Below are 20,353 nucleotides of genomic sequence, written 5' to 3'. Positions count from 1 at the left end.
GGAAATTCAGGGTAAAAGGATAACTAGGGAAAGAGCCGGGCCCATTAACGACTGCAGAGGTAATTTGTGTGTGTAGCAGCAGGATGTAGGTAGGATTCTAAATGAATACTTTGTGTCAGTGTTCACTCATGAAAGGGACAGTGTGGGTATAGAAATCACAGAGAATGGCTGTAATAAAATTAAAGAGATTAACACAGACAGAGAGGAGGCTCTTGGGTTGTCTGACAGGTGTAAAAGTAGACAAATCTCCAGGGCCAGATGAAATGTATTCCAGGCTGTTGAGTGAGGCAAGGGAGGAAATAGCAGGGGCTCTGACAATAATTTTCAATTCCTCCCTGGCCACAGGAGAGGTGTGGGAGGACTGGAGGATAGCCTATGTGGTACCATTATTCAAGAAGGGAGGAAGGAATAAACCAGGAAACAACACGTCAGTCAGTCAAACCTCAGTGGGGGGGGAAACTATTGGAAGCAATTCTGAGAGACAGAATTAATCTGCATTTGGAGAGACAGGGATTTATTAATTTAATCAGCATGGTTTTGTTAAGGGGAAGTCATGTCTGGAAGAGATGACCAGGTGTGTAGACGAGGGAAATTAATTTGACATCGTCTACTTGGACTTCAGCAAGGCTTTTGATAAGATCCCACATGGGAGGCTGATAGTGAAGGTAAGAGCCCATGGGATCCAGGGAAATTGGGTGAATTGGATCCAAAATTGGCTGAGTGGCAGAAGCAGAGGGTGATGGCCGAGGGGTGTTTTTCTGACTGGAGGCTCACGTCCAATGATGTCCCACAGAGAACAGTGTTGGGCCCTTGCTGTTTGTGGTGTCTATAAATGATTTAGGTATGAACGTTGGAGGGTTGATCGGCTTGCTTGCAGATACAAAAATTGGTGGGGTGGTAAATAGTGAGGAGGATAGCCTTCGATTACAGGAGGATGTAGACGGGCTGGTCAGATGGGCTGATCAGTGGCAAATGGAATTCAATCCGGATAAGTGTGAGGTGATGCACTTGGGCAGGACAAACAAGGCGAGGGAATACATGATAAACGGCAGGACCCTGGGAAGCCCCAAGGATCAGAAGGACCTTGGTGTGCATGTACACCCGCCCCTTAAGGTAGCAGGGCTGGTGGATACAGTGGTTAAGAAGGCATATGGTATACTTGCCTTTATTTGCCGAGGCATAGAGTTTAAGAGCAGGGAGGTTATGCTGGAACTATATAAAACGTTGGTTAGGCCACAGCTAGAGTATTGTGTGCAGTTCTGGAATCCACATTATAGGAGGGTGTGATATCACTGGAAAGGGTAGAGATTTACCAGGGTGTTGCCTGGGCTGGAGAGTGTTAGTTATGAACAGAGATTGGACAGACTGGGGTTGTTTTCCTTGGAGCAGAGAAGACCGAGGGGACACACGGTTGAGATGTATAAAATTATGAGGGGCATAAATAGAGCAGACAGAAAAATATTTTTCCCCTTGGTGGAGGGATCAATGACCAGGGGGCAGAGATTTAAGATCAGGGGCAGGAGGTTTAGAGGGGATGTGAGGAAAAATCTTTTCACCCAGAGGGTGGTGAGAGTTTGGAACTCGCTGCCTGAAAGGGGATGGAGGCAGAGACCCTCATAATATTTAAGAAGTATTTAGATATGCACTTGCAATCCCAAGGCAGACAGTCCTATGAGCCAAGTGCTGGGAAATAGGATTGTTAGGTGGTTGTCTTGGACCGGCGCAGACTTGATGGGACAAAGGGCCTTTTCTGTGCTGTATGACTCTATAACACCAAGATGGCATGTTGCCTCCCTGGTGCCAGGGTCAAGGATGAAGGACATTAGTATGACTAGAAAAATAATGCTGGACACATTACTGGGACTGAAAGCGGATTAATCCCCAGGGATTGATCATCGACATCCCAGGCTACTAAAAGTGGCAGCCATGGAAATGGTGGATTGTTGGTTGTCATCTCCCAAAGTTCTGTAGCTTCTGGAACAGTCTCGGCAGATGGAAGGTGGCAAATGTAACCCCGCGATTGAAAAAAGGAGGGAGAAAGCAGGGAATTACAGACCGGTTAGCCTAACATCTGTAGTAGGAAAATACTAGAGTCTGTTATAAAGGATGTGATAACAGGACATTTAGAAAGCATCAACGGGATTAGACAAAGTCAACATGGATTTATGAAAGAGAAATCATATTTGACAAACCTACTATTTTGAGGATGTAACTAGCAGAATAAGGGTGAACCAGTGGATGTGGTATATTTAGATTTTCAGAAAGCTTTTGACAAAAGTCCCACATCAGAGGTCAGTGTGCAAAATTAAATCACATGGGATTGGGGGTAATATACTGGCATGGATTGAGAATTTGGTTAGCAGACAGGAAACAAGAGAATGGGCAGGCGGTGACTAACGGGGTACAACAGGGATTGGTGCTTGGACCCCAGCTATTCACAATACGTGTCAATGATTTGGATGAATGAACCAGATGGAATACTTACAATTGTGCTGATAATAATAATAATAATAATAATAATAATAATAATAATAATAATAATAATAATCGCTTATTGTCACAAGTAGGTTTCAATGAAGTCAGTGAAAAGCCCCTTGATGAAATGAAACTTGGTGGAAATGTGAGTAGCGAGGAGGATAAGAGCCTTCAAGGTGATCTAGACAAGTTGGCTGAGTGGGCAAATACATGGCAAATGCAGTATAACGGCACGGTGGTTAGCACTATTGCCTCAGAGTGCCAGGGACCGGGTTCAATTCCGACCGTGGGCCATTGTCTGTGTGGGGTTTGCACATCCTCCCTGTGTATGTGTGGGTTTCTTTCAACAGTCCAAAGATGTGCGGGTTAGGTGGACTGACCGTGATAAATTGCCCCTTAGTGTCCAGAGATGTGCAGGTTAGGTCATGGGAAAAGGGCAGAGTGGACATGGGCAAAGTGTCCTTTCTATGGATCGAATGGGCCGAATCAGGCGGCGTGTGGCGCAATGGATAGCACTGGGACTGCGGCGCTGAGGTCCCAGGTTCGATCCCGGCCTTGGGTCACTGTCCGTGTGGAGTTTGCACATTCTCCCATGTCCGCATGGATTTCACCCCCACAACCCAAGGATGTGCAGGTTAGGTAGATTGGCCATGCCAAATTGCCCCTTAATTGGAAAAAATAATAATTGGGTACTCTAAATTGATTTTTAAAAAGAATGGGCCGAATGGCCTCCTTCTGCACCGTCGGGATCCTATAAATGTGAAGTTATCCAATTTGGACGGAGAAACAGAATGGCAGAGTATTATTTAAATGGTGAAAGACTGGAAACCGTTGGTGTACAAAGTGCAAAGTGGCCTAGTATACCAGTCACTGAAAACAAGCATGCAAGTGTAGCAAGCAGGTCAACAAATGGTATGTTGGCTTTCATTGCAAGAGGGTTCGAGTCCATCAGCAAGGATGTCTTACTGCAGCTGTACAGGGTCTTGGTGAGACCACACCTGGAGTATTGTGCGCCGTTTTCATCTCCTTATCTAATAAAAGTTACACTCGCCACAGAAGTGCAGCGAAGATTCACCAGACTGATTCCTGGGTTGCCAGGATTGTTGCACGAGGAAAGACTGGGTTGACTGGGCCTGAATTCACTGAAGTTTAGAAGAATGAGAGGGGATCTAATTGAAATGTATAAAATTCAGACAGGGCCCTGGGCTGACTAGGCGCAGGGATGATGTTTCCTCTGTCTGGGGGATTCAAGAACAAGGGGTCAGTCTCAGGGCTCAAGGTAGGCCATTTAGGACTGAGAGGAGGGGGAACCTCTTCATTCAGAGTGGCGTGCTTGTGGAATTCTCCATCGCAGCGGCTGTGGAGGGCTCCATTTAAGATGGAAACAGATTTCTAGACTCTAAAGGTGTCATGGGGTACGGGGAGAGTGTAGTGTTGAGATAGAGGATCAGCCATGATCACCCTGAATGGCGGAACAGGCTTTGAAGGGTCAAACGGCTTTGAAGGGTCAAACGGCCTATTCCTGCTCTGAATTTCTATGTTTCTATGTTACGCTGCAGGGCTCAGCATAACCAATCCAACCCAGAGTCAGGCAACAAACTTTCTTACGATCTTCCTGAGTGAATGTTTTCCATGAGTTGAGAGGGAAAGGAAGTCCTGCCCCCATTTCAAAGTCTCTGTAAGCTTCAAAAAAACATTAATTCCCCATTAGTCACAGGCATTGCAGTTTATTTTTATTTCTTGGCACCCACTCCAAGCTCTGAATTGGCAGTCGAAAGATACAGGATTACTCGGATGGAACTGAAATCTGCAAAGAGCTTGTTTATCACTGTGATGTCGCTTTTGTTTTTAAGGAGAAAAATATCTCAGCCTCGAATGAATGCCGATCATTCCCAGCAATGCTGCCGTCACTCAATCACAAGGCTCAGAAAGATCCAATCAGCAAACAAAACTAATGTGGAAAAAGGCAGTGTCACAGTGTGACCAGAATGAGTCCGTGCACACAGCTGAGGTGCTGGAACGATAATCTGATCCTGCAATGTTTCGCACTGACATTGGCTGGCCAAAGGGAATTCTACATTTTCCCATCTAACCGCGGCAGTCAGGCACAGAACATTAAAGTGGCAATCAATCTAGTCCAAGAAAAATATCACCAAAACTTTAATCAATGTAAAAGGGGTTGGGAACCATGCCAATTTTGAACATCAGAGTCATCCATCACTCAGTGGTCACACTCCTGCCTCAGAGTAAAATAGGCCACATCTTGAAGCCCTGCTCCAGAATTTAGCACATAATCCAGGCTTGCATTTCAGTGCAGAGGGAGCTCCGCCCTGCCAGGGGCTCAGTGCTGAGGGGGCGCCGCCCTGCCAGGGGCTCAGTGCTGAGCGAGCGCTGCCCTGCCAGGGGCTCAGTGCTGAGGGGGCGCCGCCCTGCCAGGGGCTCAGTGCTGAGCGAGCGCAGCCCTGCCAGGGGCTCAGTGCTGAGGGGGCGCCGCCCTGCCAGGGGCTCAGTTCTGAGCGAGCGCAGCCCTGCCAGGGGCTCAGTGCTGAGCGAGCGCTGCCCTGCAAGAGGCTCAGTGCTGAGCGAGCGCTGCCCTGCCAGGGGCTCAGTGCTGAGGGAGCTCCGCCCTGCCAGGGGCTCAGTGCTGAGCGAGAGCTGCCCTGCCAGGGGCTCAGTGCTGAGCGAGCGCTGCCCTGCCAGGGGCTCAGTGCTGAGCGAGCGCTGCCCTGCCAGGGGCTCAGTGCTGGGGGAGCGCTGCCCTGCCAGGGGCTCAGTGCTGAGCGAGCGCTGCCCTGCCAGAGGCTCAGTGCTGAGCGAGCGCTGCCCTGCCAGGGGCTCAGTGCTGAGCGAGCGCTGCCCTGCCAGGGGCTCAGTGCTGAGGGAGCGCTGCCTTGCCAGGGGCTCAGTGCTGAGGGAGCACTGCCCTGCCAGGGGCTCAGTGCTCAGAGAGCACTGCCCTGCCAGGGGCTCAGTGCTGGGGGAGCGCTGCCCTGCCAGGGGCTCAGTGCTGAGCGAGCGCTGCCCTGCCAGAGGCTCAGTGCTGAGCGAGCGCTGCCCTGCCAGGGGCTCAGTGCTGAGCGAGCGCTGCCCTGCCAGGGGCTCAGTGCTGAGGGAGCGCTGCCTTGCCAGGGGCTCAGTGCTGAGGGAGCACTGCCCTGCCAGGGGCTCAGTGCTCAGAGAGCACTGCCCTGCCAGGGGCTCAGTGCTGAGGGAGTGTCGCCATGCCCGTGGCTCAGTGCAGAGGGAGCTCCGCCCTGCCAGGGGCTCAGTGCTGAGGGAGCGCTCCCTGCCCGTGGCTCAGTGCTGAGGGAGGTCCACCCTGCCAGATGCTCAGTGCTGAGAAAGCGCTGCCCTGCCAGGGGCTCAGTACTGGGGGAGCGCCGCCCTGTCAGGGGCTCAGTGCTGAGGGAGCGCTCCCTGCCAGGGGCTCAGTGCTGGGGGAGCGCTGCCCTGCCAGGAGCTCAGTGCTGAGGGATCGCTCCCTGCCCGTGGCTCAGTGCTGAGGGAGAGCTGCCCTGCCAGGGGCTCAGTACTGGGGGAGCGCCGCCCTGCCCGTGGCTCAGTGCTGAGGGAGAGCTGCCCTGCCAGGGGCTCAGTACTGGGGGAGCGCCGCCCTGCCATGGGCTCAGTGCTTAGGGAGCGCTCCCTGCCCGTGGCTCAGTGCTGAGGGAGGTCCACCCTGCCAGGAGCTCAGTGCTGAGAGAGCGCTGCCCTGCCAGGGGCTCAGTGCTGAGGGAGCTCCGCCCTGCCAGGGGCTCAGTGCTGAGGGAGCGCTGCCCTGCCAGGGGCTCAGTGCCGAGGGATCGCTCCCTGCCCGTGGCTCAGTGCTGAGGGAACGCTGCCCTGCCAGGGGCTCAGTGCTGAGAGAGCGCTGCCCTGCCAGGGGCTCAGTGCTGGGGGAGCGCTGCCCTGCCAGGGGCTGAGTGCTGAGGGAGCGCTGCCCTGCCAGGAGCTCAGTGCTGAGGGATCGCTCCCTGCCCGTGGCTCAGTGCTGAGGGAGCGCTGCCCTGCCAGGGGCTCAGTACTGGGGGAGCGCTGCCCTGCCAGGGGCTGAGTGCTGAGAGAGCGCTGCCCTGCCAGGGGCTGAGTGCTGAGGGAGCGCTGCCCTGCCAGGAGCTCAGTGCTGAGGGAGCGCTCCCTGCCCGTGGCTCAGTGCTGACAGAGCTGACCACAAAGCACTTTGTGACGTTGGGACTGTCTGGAGAGGAGTTGAATAAATTTTTAAATAAATTAATTGAACCGTAACTGATAACTTAAGTCCCTGTTAATCTCTGCAGTGCGAGATTTATTTTGCAGTACTCTCATAGGAAAACAATGATGGAAATATTCCAAACAAAATACCAGAGCATATGTTGAAATGCAATCCTTCACAGCATTCTGAACAGTTTATCTGTGCAGTCGGGATCTATTAAAATATCTTGTGTCCTAATTACAGTAAATAATTTGGAATTAAATCCATAAATTCAATTGAACATATCGAGAAAGCTCAAGCATTTTTAAACTATGATGTGGAGATGCCAGTGTTGGACTGGGGTGAGCACAGTAAGAAGTCTTACAACACCAGGTTAAAGTCCAACAGGTTTATTTCAGATCACTAGCTTTTGGAGCACAGCTCCTTCCTCAGGTGAATGAAGAGGTAGGTTCCAGAAACATATATATAGACAAAGTCAAAGATGCCAGACAATACTTTGAATGCGAGCCTTTGCAGGTAATTAAGTCTTTACAGATCCAGAGAGAGGGATAATCACAGGTTAAAGGTGTGAATTGTCTCAAACCAGGACAGTTGGAAGGGTTTCACAAGGCCAGGCCAGATGGTGGTGGGTGAATGTAATGCGACATGAATCCAAGGTCCCGGTTGAGGCCATACAGATCAGAGGCTGAATCAGCAGTCAAGGGCATTCAGCCTCTGATCTTCGGGTAAGCATTCTCCAAGTCAACCTTCAGGACACGCGACAACGCAGAATCGCCGAGCAGAAACATATAGCCAAGTTCCGCACAAGAGTTTACGGCCTCAACTGGGACTTGGATTCATGTCGCATTACATTCACCCCCCCACCATCTGGCCTCGGTTTGCGAAATCCTACCAACTGTCCTGGCTTGAGACAATTCACACCTCTTTAACCTGGGATTATCCCTCTCTCTGGATCTGTAAAGACTTAATTACCTGCAAAGATTCGCATTGAAAGTATCATCTTGCATCTTTGACTTTGTCTCTATATATGTTTCTGGAGCCTACCTCTTCATTCACCTGAGGAAGGAGCAGTGCTCCGAAAGATAGTGATTCGAAACAAACCTGTTGGACTTTAATCTGATTTTTAAACTAGTCAGTAGTTTGTTGCCAAATTTGAATTGGACTGTTATAAAAACTAGTCTTGTAGCATTCAAGTGACTGCGACACAGCAACAAAAACAAACACGGGGAGATGATGGTGTAGGGGTAGTGTCACAGTACTCGTGATCCAGAGGCTCGCACCAAGCTCAGGGAGGGGCGGCACAGTAGCACTGTGGTTAGCACTGTTGTTTCACAGCGCCAAGGACCCGTGTTCGATTCCCGGCTTGGGTCAGTCTGTGCGGAGTCTACACGTTCTCCGTGTCTGCGTGGGTTTCCTCCGGGTGCTCCGGTTTCCTCCCACAAGTCCCGAAAGACGTGCTGTTAAGTGAATTGGACATTCTGAATTCTCCCTCTGTGTACCCGAACAGGTGCCGGAATGTGGCGACTAGGGGCTTTTCACAGTAACTTCATGGCAGTGTTAATGTAAGCCAATTGTAACACTAATGAAGATGATTATTATGGGTTCAAATCCCACCATGGCAGCTATTAATAAACCTGCAACTATAAAACTAGCTTCGTTACTACCAGTGAAACTATCATCGATTGCTGTTGAAACCCAGCTGGTCCACCAATGTCCTCTAGAGAAATCTGGTCTGTGACTCCAGACCCACAGCAATATGATTGGCTCTTAAATGCCTTCAGAAATGGTCCAGCAAGCCACTCAGTTAAAGGGCAATTATAGATGGGTAACCTGCCTCGTCAGCGGTGCCCACATCCCACAACAGAACAAAAAGAAACCCATGCAGTGATGTAAATTGAGACAGACACAGGTGGAAAAAAAGAGAGGAATAAAAACTGAGCGGGCACAGACAGGCGGATGCACAGACTCACAGTCAGAGATACAAGATGTGACGAGGGGCACACACAGTTCCTGCATTTTCCCATGCTGAATTGTAAACTTCTGTGAAAAACTGACAGCTTCAGCAGCAGCGCGGTATCATGTTTCTAACATCTGAATTGCAGGTCCCTGGGTTCTTGTCCCATTCTGTATAGTTGTTTTGACAGGAATTAGATACAGCGAACGCAATGCGTTCTGGTGGCCATGATGAAGGCGGTGGGAGCAGGCGCACAAACCAAAACTATTCCGGAATGTCAGAAGATGATGATGGCAGTGCCAGACAGGAGTCTCTGAACAAGTCTAACATTAAGTTACAGACCCTAATGAATCTTAAAGTTCTCCCTACACTTTAGGCTTACCTGTATATTATAATCTGCTCCCACTTGGATCAGCCACAACAAGCCTTGGGGATGTCCTCCAAAAGCTGCAATGTGGGCTGGAGTCTGAGCAAATCGTGATGTTGTGATGTTGACTCCAACTCCTGCCTGCACCAACTGCATTACACACTCCAGCTACAAAACAGAAGAGAACAAAGTGAATGACTATTTATTTACCTGGTCTAACTATTACCCATTCATTGCAATGACAGCAATCCCTGAAAATCTAATAATGACACTAACAGTGAAATTTGTAGCCTTACAGGTTCTCAGTCAGCCGAGTATTACTTCAAAAAACAATATTCCATTTTCAACCTTGTCAAAGCAACAGCACCCTGCAGGCTCCAGGCATCGAGAGCACACAGATTTGACAGACACAAACTCTGCACTAGATAGACTGAGTCCTAGAAAGGTGAAGCCAAACAACACTCCCATTATTAGAAAATAAAGCCCCCGTTTTAAAAAAAAGCTTTACTTCCTCAGGTCTATAGGTGATAAGAAAGAAAATTACAACTTGGAATCTTTTGGCAAAGGCATGAACATCTGGCAGCTATCGGTGCCCGAACCTCAACCTGAGGCAAGAAAATCAACCGGCATCCAATAATTTGTACATTGGAACATCGGCATGTGACTCATGGTGACTTTAAATTACCTGGAGACAACCTAAAGGCTTTTCCCAGTTACGATCACAATGCTGGTGAGCAGTGACCAATGGTTATTCTGAAAATGAACTTGATCCTTAAATAAAGTGTTCAATTCTGATTTGGTTCAGAAGGAGATAATCCAAGTCTGTGTTTTGTGGAAGGGCAGCAGTTTGATGAAGAGATGGACAAATGCAGTGGTGACCTGAAGCAGGAGAATCCCCAGAAAGCATTTAGGAAAGCCAAAATCAAATGTCTGTAGACTCCCACTTTGTTCATTTAAAATTCCAAGATGGACATACTCTTTTAAAGAGTGTAAAGCATGAATATGCTTTTGTGTTTTAAATTAGGGGAAAGGGAAGAAAGATTTCATTGCAGTCCTACCCACCAGGTCCCAAGGCCCATTCTCAGCTGACACTTACATATATTTTTAAAAACTCCACAGGACTTGTGAAACACATTTTTAAAATAAATATTTGACAGAAATTGCTCGAAAGCAATAGTTTAGTTTACCACTTTCCCCAAACATATTGAGGGCAACTTACGGATTTGGCTGGTTTCCTGTCAGCCACTCCCCTCCCCCAATCCCTCCTCCTGCTGCCCCCCTCCCCCATCCATCTGAAGCACCTTGGGGCACTTTCCCTATATCAAAGATGTTATAGAGATGAACTTGCTGCTAAATGCCACTTGGCATTATTTAAGATACTGGATTCTATACGAATCACAGAAGCTGACAACACAGATGGGTTCATCACAACCATCGTGCTTCCACTAGCTCTTTGCTACCACTTCAGAGGAATGGAGAGGTTTTTGAGTTTGCTACATCACCGTCAAGAATGTCAATCTTCACCAGCCTTTTGATGAAATGGCAAAAGGAATCAAAGTTCCGAATGCAAATTCTCTGTGCTCGACATTGATGCCCCTTTCCAGCCTCTTCAAGTTTGGTATGGACGATGTGTTGCTGCATTTAACCATGTTGCAAATAAAGAGGACCATCTGAAATGGACAGCAGTGAGAGGCTTGCTGCCGGGCTGCTATGCTTCCATCATCTAAGGCTGTGGTAAAAAAGATGTTGTATCTCTGCCGGGATCTTCCCAGTCACTGGCAGTGAGATTGTTCACTGTCCATAGATAAGGCTCCTGGTCTGGAAGACCAAACTCAAAGCAGTTCAACATAACATTAACTACCTCACTACCACAGGGAGTAGTTGAGGCAAATAGAACAGATACATTGAAGGAGATGGATAAACATGAGGGAGACAGATACACTGATAGGGTATGATAAAATCAGGAGAAAGAATGCTCATGGAAAACAAACACCGACATAGACCAGTTAGGCCAAACAGCCTGTTTCTGTCCTGTGACGTTTATTTGATCTTAAGTGCATCCACACACAATTTATATGTCACAGGAATCAAGTGGAACAAGATTAAAAGAGTGGAGCAGTTATTTATTGAACCAAATGGTATCCACACCTCCTCTAGCAGATGCTATTTTACATTACAAATTCATATTGCCTTTCATATTGTAACTAAAGGCTTGAGGCAGGAGTAGGTTTTTGGGAGCTCAATCTGAACAGTCTTTGACATAGCCACAATTCTCACACAGGCACCTGAGGCTCTGTGACAGGACGTCCTCCAGCATGAGCATGCAGAATATTGTATTGAGATTCCTCCAACAATGAAACATTCAGCTCAGCAAAACCGGCGGTTGGGTAGCAAACATCGATGCACTCTTAGCATCTTAGGTATCCACAAGGGCCAGTGCAGGGTGATACCAGCTTCACGCAGACAAATGTTTACCTAGATGTCAAATACTCAAGTATTTATGGTCTGACTATCTGTACCCCAGGAACAGGTTAATCCTAGGGCAGACAAAATAACTTTTACTTCCTATAATCCCCGTTTCTAGGTGGTGTTAGAACTCAGAGCAGTCTCTGCCCTTCTCAGAATTGCATCAATGTTTTTGCATCTACCTGAGCAGGCAAAGAATTTCAATTTAACGTCTCTTTCAAGAGATGCAACCACTCGTACTCCAGGAGCTGTTTAACGTGGAATTACTCATTCTCCAGGAACAGTCTAATCCATTATCCAACACTTCATCGAAACTGCACGCTGAGCACCAAGAGCTCTGCTGCTTCAGGCAGCTTTTAAAGTTTTTCTCCTCTCAACGTATATAGCAAAGGAGGCAAAGAAAAGGGCACCAAAGAGATAGCTTCAATGAGGCATGTTCTAGATTTCTTTTGGTAGCTTTTGCCAGGTAAAGACAATGAAACATATTCCTGTAGTTTAGGAACGTATGCATCAGTTTCCTTTTTTTGGACCAAGGACAAACTTGCTCTCAATTGTTTTAATTTTCCTGATAACCTTCACTGTTATGAAGGTAGAATCCATGTAAACTTTAATTCACACTCTGTTGCCCTTGAATCCTTCTGAAAGAGCAGATTGGAGAAAACTATTTCCACTGGCAGGAATGATTGATAACCAAAGGGCACAGACTTAATGCTATTGACAAAAGATCCAGAGGGGGAGATGTGGGGGTTATTTCCCTTACACAGCGAGTTGTGGGTATCTGGAAGGCGCTGCCTGAAAGGGCAGTGGAAAGCAGATTCAATGATAACTTGCAGAAGAGAATTGGATAAATACTTGGAAGGAAAATGGTTGCAGGGCTATGGGGGAAGACATAGGGAGTGGGGCGAATTAGAGAACTCTTCCAGAGTCCCCAACTGGGTTGAACAGTCTCCTTCCGTGCTGCAAAATCCAAAGCGGTTGCTCAGAAAGACAAAGTGCGAAACTGCAAAGCACTCTGTCGTGGTGTAGAGTCAACGTCCCCACGATGAGACACTGTGAATAGGGAATTCTGCCTGTGATCACGTCCTTCTCATCAGCCCATCAGAATTTCACATTGCCCCCAACAGCCTCTAACCAGGGTGAGAAGACACCAATGGAGAAATATATTTGCCTCTCTCAAGCTGTGCAACAGCTCAGACATCACCCCTGTTAAGAAAAAGGGCAAAGAGTGATGCCATGGTCTGCCATAAACCACCTGCTTAGCTTTGTAGTCTGCCATTTGCTAAAAAGACAAAGCTTTATTCAGTCAGCTGTTTGCAATTGAATAATCACATCTTGTACATATGGTAGATACTTCAGGATTAGCTCTTCAATATTGCACGATTTATTCCCCACAGATGCACCTCTTCTACAGAGACTCAATAGCTATGTTCTTCCAATACAATTTCTCTGCCAACCTTCTCATTTGTTACGCTAACACATGCTGCAGTTAATTTTAACACCAGTGGCACGTCTGTTAAACAATTATTGGCAGGATCAACAGATGTGGACTAAGACACAAGATGTCACTGGAGAGAAAACTACTGTGATAAACGCAGCAACAGGCAATGATTCGCACATCTGCAATTTCTATCTTAAACTAACTTGAGAAAGCACCAAGTAATTTTTTTAACAGTAGAAGAACATGCATGCAAAATACTTAGGCAGGCATGAATGTTACCATTCAGACACCAGGACTATACAGGGAATGTGTTACACCATAAGAAATAGGATCAGTAAATAGGCCATTCAGCCCAAGAACAACTATGTGGTAATGACCAGATCATCTGTTGAGTGATGTTGGTTCAAGGATAAATATTGGCCAGAACTGGGGAGACTCCCATGTTCTTAAACAAATTAATGCCATGGAATCTTTCAAATCCAGAGGGGACAGTCAGATCCTCAGTTCATCATCTCTCCTGAAAGTTGGCACTAACACTGCAGCACTCCCTCAATGCTGCACTGGAGTCAGTCTGGATTGCGTGCTCCACGTAGCTGGAAATTCGTCAATATTCTAGTGGAAATTTGTGATCCAACTAATATTTGGAACTGGAAGAGTGTGCCCCAGGAATAACTCGGTTTCTGGTTTTCTCCTCGCTTCCCCTCGTCTCTTTGCTTTCTGTATTTGTTTCTCTCACTCCAAGTGAACTGGAAAAGGCCATTCACCAAAGGTGCAAACTCTGGGGCCTAGTGTGCAAGAAAATGTGGGCCTAGTGTGCTCCATGGGGGACTTAAGGAGAATGCAGAGTGGGAAAATGTGAGGTTGACCACTTTGGCAGGAAGAATAGAAGAGCAAAATATTTAAAGAGAGAGACTGCTGCAGTACAGAGGGATCTGGGTATCGCTGAGCATGAATCACACAATGTCAGTAAGCAGGTAAAAGTAATTAGGAAAGCAAATGGAATATTGGCCTTTATTGCAAAGCGAATGGAGTATAAAAGTAGGGAGGTTTTCCTACAACTGGACAGAGCACTGGTAAGACCACACCTAGAGTAATGGGTAGAGTTTTAGTCTAGTAAAGTAACTTACCCTGCTTGCTCTGGAAGCAGTTCGGAGAAGGTTCACCGGGCTGATTCCTGGAATGGAGAGATGTCTTACAAGGAAAGATTGAACAAATTTAGAAGAATGAGAGTTCATCTCATTGAAACAGGCAAGATTCTGAGGGAGTTTGATAAGGTGGGTAGTGAGAGGATGTTTCCTCTTCTGGGGCAATCTCATTCTAGGTGGCACCACTTACAGCAAGGGGTCTTCCATTTAAGACAGATGAGGGGGAATTTATTCTCTGAGAATCTTTAGCATTTGGAATTCTCCCCCCTTTCGAGCAATGGAGGCGGATTCATTGAATATATTCAAGGCTGAGTTAAGCCAGATTTTTGATCAACAAGAGAGTCGAAGGTTACGTGGTACAAGCAGGAACGTGCAGTTGAGGCCACAATCAGATATGATCTTATTGAATTGTGGAGCAGGCTCAAGGGGCTAAATGTTCAACTCCTACCCCTTTTCTTATGATCCTACCCCAGCCATGATTAAAATGTGAATCTCAGGCTAGCTGAAAAGGCACAGCAAGACTGTCAGGGAACCAAACAATGGTGTTGTTCCAAAACAATCTGACTGCCCCAAAGTTAAACATTGTTGTATTTCAAAACCTAGTTAGCTTGACCAAGTGTTTATTGGGGAGGGAAGTATTTGATGCTTTTCCCTCAAAGTATTATTCTTGAGTTCAGTGTTAGACTGCTGTTTTAAGTGAATGTAGAACCAGACAGAACTTTTAAACTTCAACTCCATCCACAAGTTTGCTGATAACACGACCGTAGTGGGTCGGATCTCAAACAACGATGAGTCAGAATACAGGAGGGAGGTGGTGTAATGACAACAATCTCTCCCTCAAATGTCAGCAAAACTAAAGAGCTGGTCATTGACTTTAGGAAGCGAAGTGTCGTCCCTGGCCCTATCAGCACCAATGGTGCCGAGGTGGAGGTGGTCGACAGCTTCAAATTCCTAGGTCTGCACATCACCAACAATCTGTCCTGGTCCACCCACATCAACGCTACAACCAAGAAAGCACAACAGCGCCTATACTTCCTCAGGAAACTGTGCAAATTCCACATTAACTCTTACCAATTTATACAGGCGCACCATAGAAAGCATCCACTCTGGCTGCATCACAGCCTGGTATGGCAATTGCTCAGCCCAAGACCGTAAGAAACTAGAGTCATGAACGCAGCCCACTCCATCTCGTAAACCCACCTCCCATCCACTGACTCTATCTACACCTGCCTGTGCCTTTGGAAAGCGGGCAGCATAATTCAAAGACCCCCTCCCACCCGGGCTATTCTCTCTTCCAACCTCTTCCATTGGGCAGAAAAAACAAAAGTCTGAGAACCCGCACTAACAGATTCAAAAACAGCTTCTTCCTCGCTGTTACTAGACTTCTGAATGACAGTCTTATGGACTGAACTGATCTCTCTACACATCTTCTCTACTGTTAGCACTACACTCAAAAACCTCTCCCGATGTCCATGTCAAGCAGTTACATTGTGTCTGTATCGTATGTCCTAGTGGCGGCAAGGTGACACGGTGGTTAGCACTGCTGCCTCACGGCGCCAAAGATCCGGGTTCAATCCCGGTCCCAGGTAACTATCCGTGTGGAGTTTGCACATTCTTCTGTGTCTGTATTGGTCTCACCCACACAACCCAAAGATGTGCAGCGTAGGTGGATTGGCCATGCTAAAATTACCCCTCAATTAGACAATTAAAAAAAAACTCCATGTCCTCTGTTTTTCATGTATGGAACGATCTGCCTGGACTGTGCGCATAACAATACTTGTCACTGTACCTCGGTACACGTGACAATAAATGTAGATCTAACCTAATCTTAATCTCAAGCTAACTTGTAAACACTCAGGTATCAGTTACATGTTATAAACTGTACTTCCTGAGCTTCAGATGGTGGTAGAATAAACATACAGCTTGGCTGCAAACACCTTTTATGAAGTACATTGGCATGGTAGCACAGTGGTTAGCACTGCTGCACAGCAGCAGGGACTCGGGTTCAATTCCCCCGTGTCTGCCTGGTTTCCTTCGGGTGCTCCGGTCCCCCCCACAGTCCAATGACGTGGTGGATTGGCCATGTTAAATTGCCCTTCAGTGCCCGAAAGATTATGTGGGGTTACTGGGTTATGGGGAAAGGGTCGGGGCGTGGGCCTCGGTAGGTTACTCTTTCCAAGTGTTAGTGCAGATGGGCCGAATGGCCTGCTTCTACACTGTAGAGATTCTATGAATAAGTGACAGCGGCAATGACCCACTCCAGATTTACAGTAGATTCTGGCTTAAATATTCAACTTTGTAAAATAGAAAACAGCGGTCAAAGCAGTTGAACTAAGCTGCAACGTGCAACAAATCAAACAGGTTTCTGAATATCAATCTTTACTTGGTTGTTCTTAGCTGTCCATTGAGTATTTCTTTGGTCTCTCTCTGATGGAACTATCCAACTTCTACAAGGCAGGCTGAGAAATACTTTACAAAACTTTACTGAGCACAAATTTAAATGCATTTTAAGGAGCTGACAATCAAATATGATACAAGAGCAGATCAGAGGCAGGCTTCCTAGCAACTAGCAGTTCAATACCTGACTGCTCAAGTCAGCAACATTATAGAATTCCACCTATTTTCCTGGATAGTAGCCACAACACTGAAGAAGCCCAGGACAAAGCCCCTATTACGGGACTCCCTATCCACGACCACTGGTTTAAACTAGGGTATTAGTATGTTACGGTTACAGTGCATATAACCCAAAAGATATTCTGCAGCAACATGTCTACTACAGCCTCTATTACCAATAAATATACCAATCCTATGAAACACAATAACTTGCAAATTCCCCTCCCAAGTCACAAATCATTTTGATTTGGGGAAAATGGTCTGTTTCTGTGCTGTAAATTCCATGTGATATTCTTTTTTGTCATTGGACTATTATCTTGTAATCCCCAAACTCAACCCTATCTGCACAGGATCTCATCACGTTCACCAGCACCCAACAAGTCAGCAAACACAGTCGTGGCAGCATCACCAATATCCAGCAGCAAACAAATAAATGGCACAGGTTTGTGTTTGAATAAAGTGCTTTCCCACACCACGCAAACTCTGGACCCCTCGCATTGAAACAAACTGGGCCATGTTCTGTGAGTGAATCTGCTTTTTAACCCCGTGGGTACCAGGGGAGAAACCACTACGTGCGTTATACAAAAATACACCTGATTTTTGCCACAAAGAGCTACTGCCAATTAAATCACAAAATGAATTGATTTAATTAAGCGATGCAGCTCTTTCTAATTAATTGGTGATTCATAGTCTTTGCTCATTTTCATTTCTGTTGCCTTAATGTTTACTCAGACAGAAAGCACCGTAATTATTTCCATTGTATGGGTCCTTAAATGGCCTGACAAACCTCAAAGGTTATGAAGGAACATTAACAGAAGTAAATTCACTGAAACATTTTGAAATAACTTGGAAACCATCAGAAATATCTGTGCTTACCATAAATAATGGTCAGTGGCTTTCAGAAGGGATCTGTCGAATGTTCTTCAAAGTTCAATTCAGACTGTTACTGCAGATGTTTTGTAACAATCTGGCACATATATTTATATATTCATGTCCTCATAACTTAAAAATAATTCTGCTGACTGCTCTTGGCAGTACATTTCCAGTGCCTTTGGCATCTTCAATTGAAAACAACTGCTACAGCAATCTGATACAAACCCTCACCCCAACAGTAAACAGCTTATAATCCTGCTTGCTCAAAACACTGCAGCCTGCTCACTGGATCAACCTGGCATAACACAATTTCATATAACTGGCTGAAGACAGGTCAACTGAAAGAAGAACAAAGATTCATTATATGGCTTCCCAAAGTACATCACATCCAGTTTGCTACTTGTCCAGGTGCAGTGACGGCCAATATTTTGCCCAGCAAGATCCCATAATGAGGAATGAGATGGATGAGCAGTGTTTCTGGTGGTGCCAGCTGGGCAGAAGAATGGCAAATAGCGGCATGTGGGGTCAGAAAATTTGACTGAAGGCGCAAGCTACAGGTGGGAGTCTTAACACCTGACAGATTGCTGGAAAGAACCAACTAGTGCGTGGCAACAGCACAAGACGTTAACTGGACCCAGGGAGGAGTAGCTGGAGGAAACAAGCACAAATCCTGGAGGAGAGTCTGTACTGGCACAGGGACCACCACATCCAGAACCTGGTACACACTCCTGCTCACCGTCAGAGAAAGACATTCAGGTGTTGGAGACTTGGCAGAGAAAAGACAATTTGCTTCTCAGCAATGAAGAGTACAAAGAACCAGGGACTGGGACATGAACGGATTCGGGCAGACCACTGGTGAATTGAAGGTTCTCAAGGAGCAGGTAAACTGAACCCACATCATGCCTCAATCTAGACCCAGGGCGGAACACAATGGAATATTTGGGGAGAGAGTGAGGCAAGCAGATATTGCAGAAGAATCTGAAGGAATAGCGGATTGCAATGCATTAATTTTAGGCAGTGGCTGTGCTGACCTTCCTGATTCTGCATTTTGCACAGTACTTAAAGGATAATCACAGTTAAAAAAATAGCTGACAAAAGACAAGCTGAGTTGAAAAATTCAGAGATGATGATCTCACCTCCAGGAACCAGTTCTCAACACAAATAAACCGAGCCTCCATTATCTGCATTGACACAAATCCACCGGGTCTTTCATACAACAGTTTAAATGAAGCAAAAAGAGTTTATGTTGAAAATCTAACCAAAGTAACTAAAGGAGCAGGCACTTCCACAACAAATTCCTGCCTTTTAATAACCATCTGCAGACAGACACAATCCAACCATCTTGAGAGACTGAAGGTGGTTATTTAGGTGCGAATAAATATTGAGAAATTTAACCTGGGCTCCAAAGACTGACCAACAGTCGCCTATAAGCGCAGCAAAACTAGTCGTCCCCTACACACGCACAGTGAAAATAGTCAGTCCCGTACACGCGCACAGTGAAACATGTCAGTGCGGTACTCGCGCACAGTGAAACTAGTCAGTCTCGTATAGGTGCACAGTGAAACTAGTCAGTCTTGTACAGGTACACAGTGAAACTAGTCAGTCCCGTACACGCACAGTGAAACTAGTCAGTCCGGTACACGCGCACAGTGAAACTAGTCAGTCTTGTACAGGTACACAGTGAAACTAGTCAGTCCCGTACACGCACAGTGAAACTGGTCAGTCCCGGACACGCGCAGTGAAACTAGTCAGTCCCGTACACGCGCACAGTGAAACTAGTCAGTCCCGTACACGCGCACAGTGAAACTAGTCAGTCCCGTACACGCGCACAGTGAAACTAGTCAGTCCTGTACACGCGCACAGTGAAACTCGTCAGTCCCGTATAGGTGCACAGTGAAACTAGTCAGTCTTGTACAGGTACACAGTGAAACTAGTTAGTCCCGTACATGCGCACAATGAAACTAGTCAGTCCCGGACACGCGCAGTGAAACTAGTCAGTCCCGGACACGCGCAGTGAAACTAGTCAGTCCCGGACACGCGCAGTGAAACTAGTCAGTCCCGGACACGCGCAGTGAAACTAGTCAGTCCCGGACACGCGCAGTGAAACTAGTCAGTCCCGGACACGCGCAGTGAAACTAGTCAGTCCCGGACACGCGCAGTGAAACTAGTCAGTCCCGGACACGCGCAGTGAAACTAGTCAGTCCCGGACACGCGCAGTGAAACTAGTCAGTCCCGGACACGCGCAGTGAAACTAGTCAGTCCCGGACACGCGCAGTGAAACTAGTCAGTCCCGGACACGCGCAGTGAAACTAGTCAGTCCCGGACACGCGCAGTGAAACTAGTCAGTCCCGGACACGCGCAGTGAAACTAGTCAGTCCCGGACACGCGCAGTGAAACTAGTCAGTCCCGGACACGCGCAGTGAAACTAGTCAGTCCCGGACACGCGCAGTGAAACTAGTCAGTCCCGGACACGCGCAGTGAAACTAGTCAGTCCCGGACACGCGCAGTGAAACTAGTCAGTCCCGGACACGCGCAGTGAAACTAGTCAGTCCCGGACACGCGCAGTGAAACTAGTCAGTCCCGGACACGCGCAGTGAAACTAGTCAGTCCCGGACACGCGCAGTGAAACTAGTCAGTCCCGGACACGCGCAGTGAAACTAGTCAGTCCCGGACACGCGCAGTGAAACTAGTCAGTCCCGGACACGCGCAGTGAAACTAGTCAGTCCCGGACACGCGCAGTGAAATTAGTCAGCCCCGGACACGCGCAGTGAAACTAGTCAGTCCCGAACACGCGCAGTGAAACTAGTCAGTCCCGGACACGCGCACAGGG

At 47.3% G+C, this 20,353-nt stretch overlaps 1 protein-coding gene across 6 annotated transcripts in view; it reads right to left on the bottom strand.

Moving 5' to 3' along the window:
* Positions 1-20,353, bottom strand: part of LOC140391483 (ankyrin repeat domain-containing protein 10-like) — a 122,402-nt gene that overhangs the window by 50,921 nt on the left and 51,128 nt on the right. For 5 of the 6 annotated variants that reach the window (XM_072475999.1, XM_072475994.1, XM_072475996.1 and 2 more), the window contains one exon: positions 9,004-9,156. In XM_072475999.1, the coding sequence (XP_072332100.1) occupies positions 9,004-9,144 (141 nt within the window). In that variant the 5' untranslated portion in view covers positions 9,145-9,156. Of the gene's footprint in view, positions 1-9,003; positions 9,157-14,019; positions 17,516-20,353 lie in introns of those variants that run through there. The other variant, XM_072475995.1, reaches the window with a different exon arrangement.

The sequence above is a fragment of the Scyliorhinus torazame genome, chromosome 15, assembly GCF_047496885.1.
Source record: "Scyliorhinus torazame isolate Kashiwa2021f chromosome 15, sScyTor2.1, whole genome shotgun sequence".
Taxonomy (NCBI): Eukaryota; Metazoa; Chordata; class Chondrichthyes; order Carcharhiniformes; family Scyliorhinidae; genus Scyliorhinus; species Scyliorhinus torazame.
Note: the sequence above shows the minus strand (reverse complement) of the source record. Positions and strands in the feature narration are given on the sequence as shown.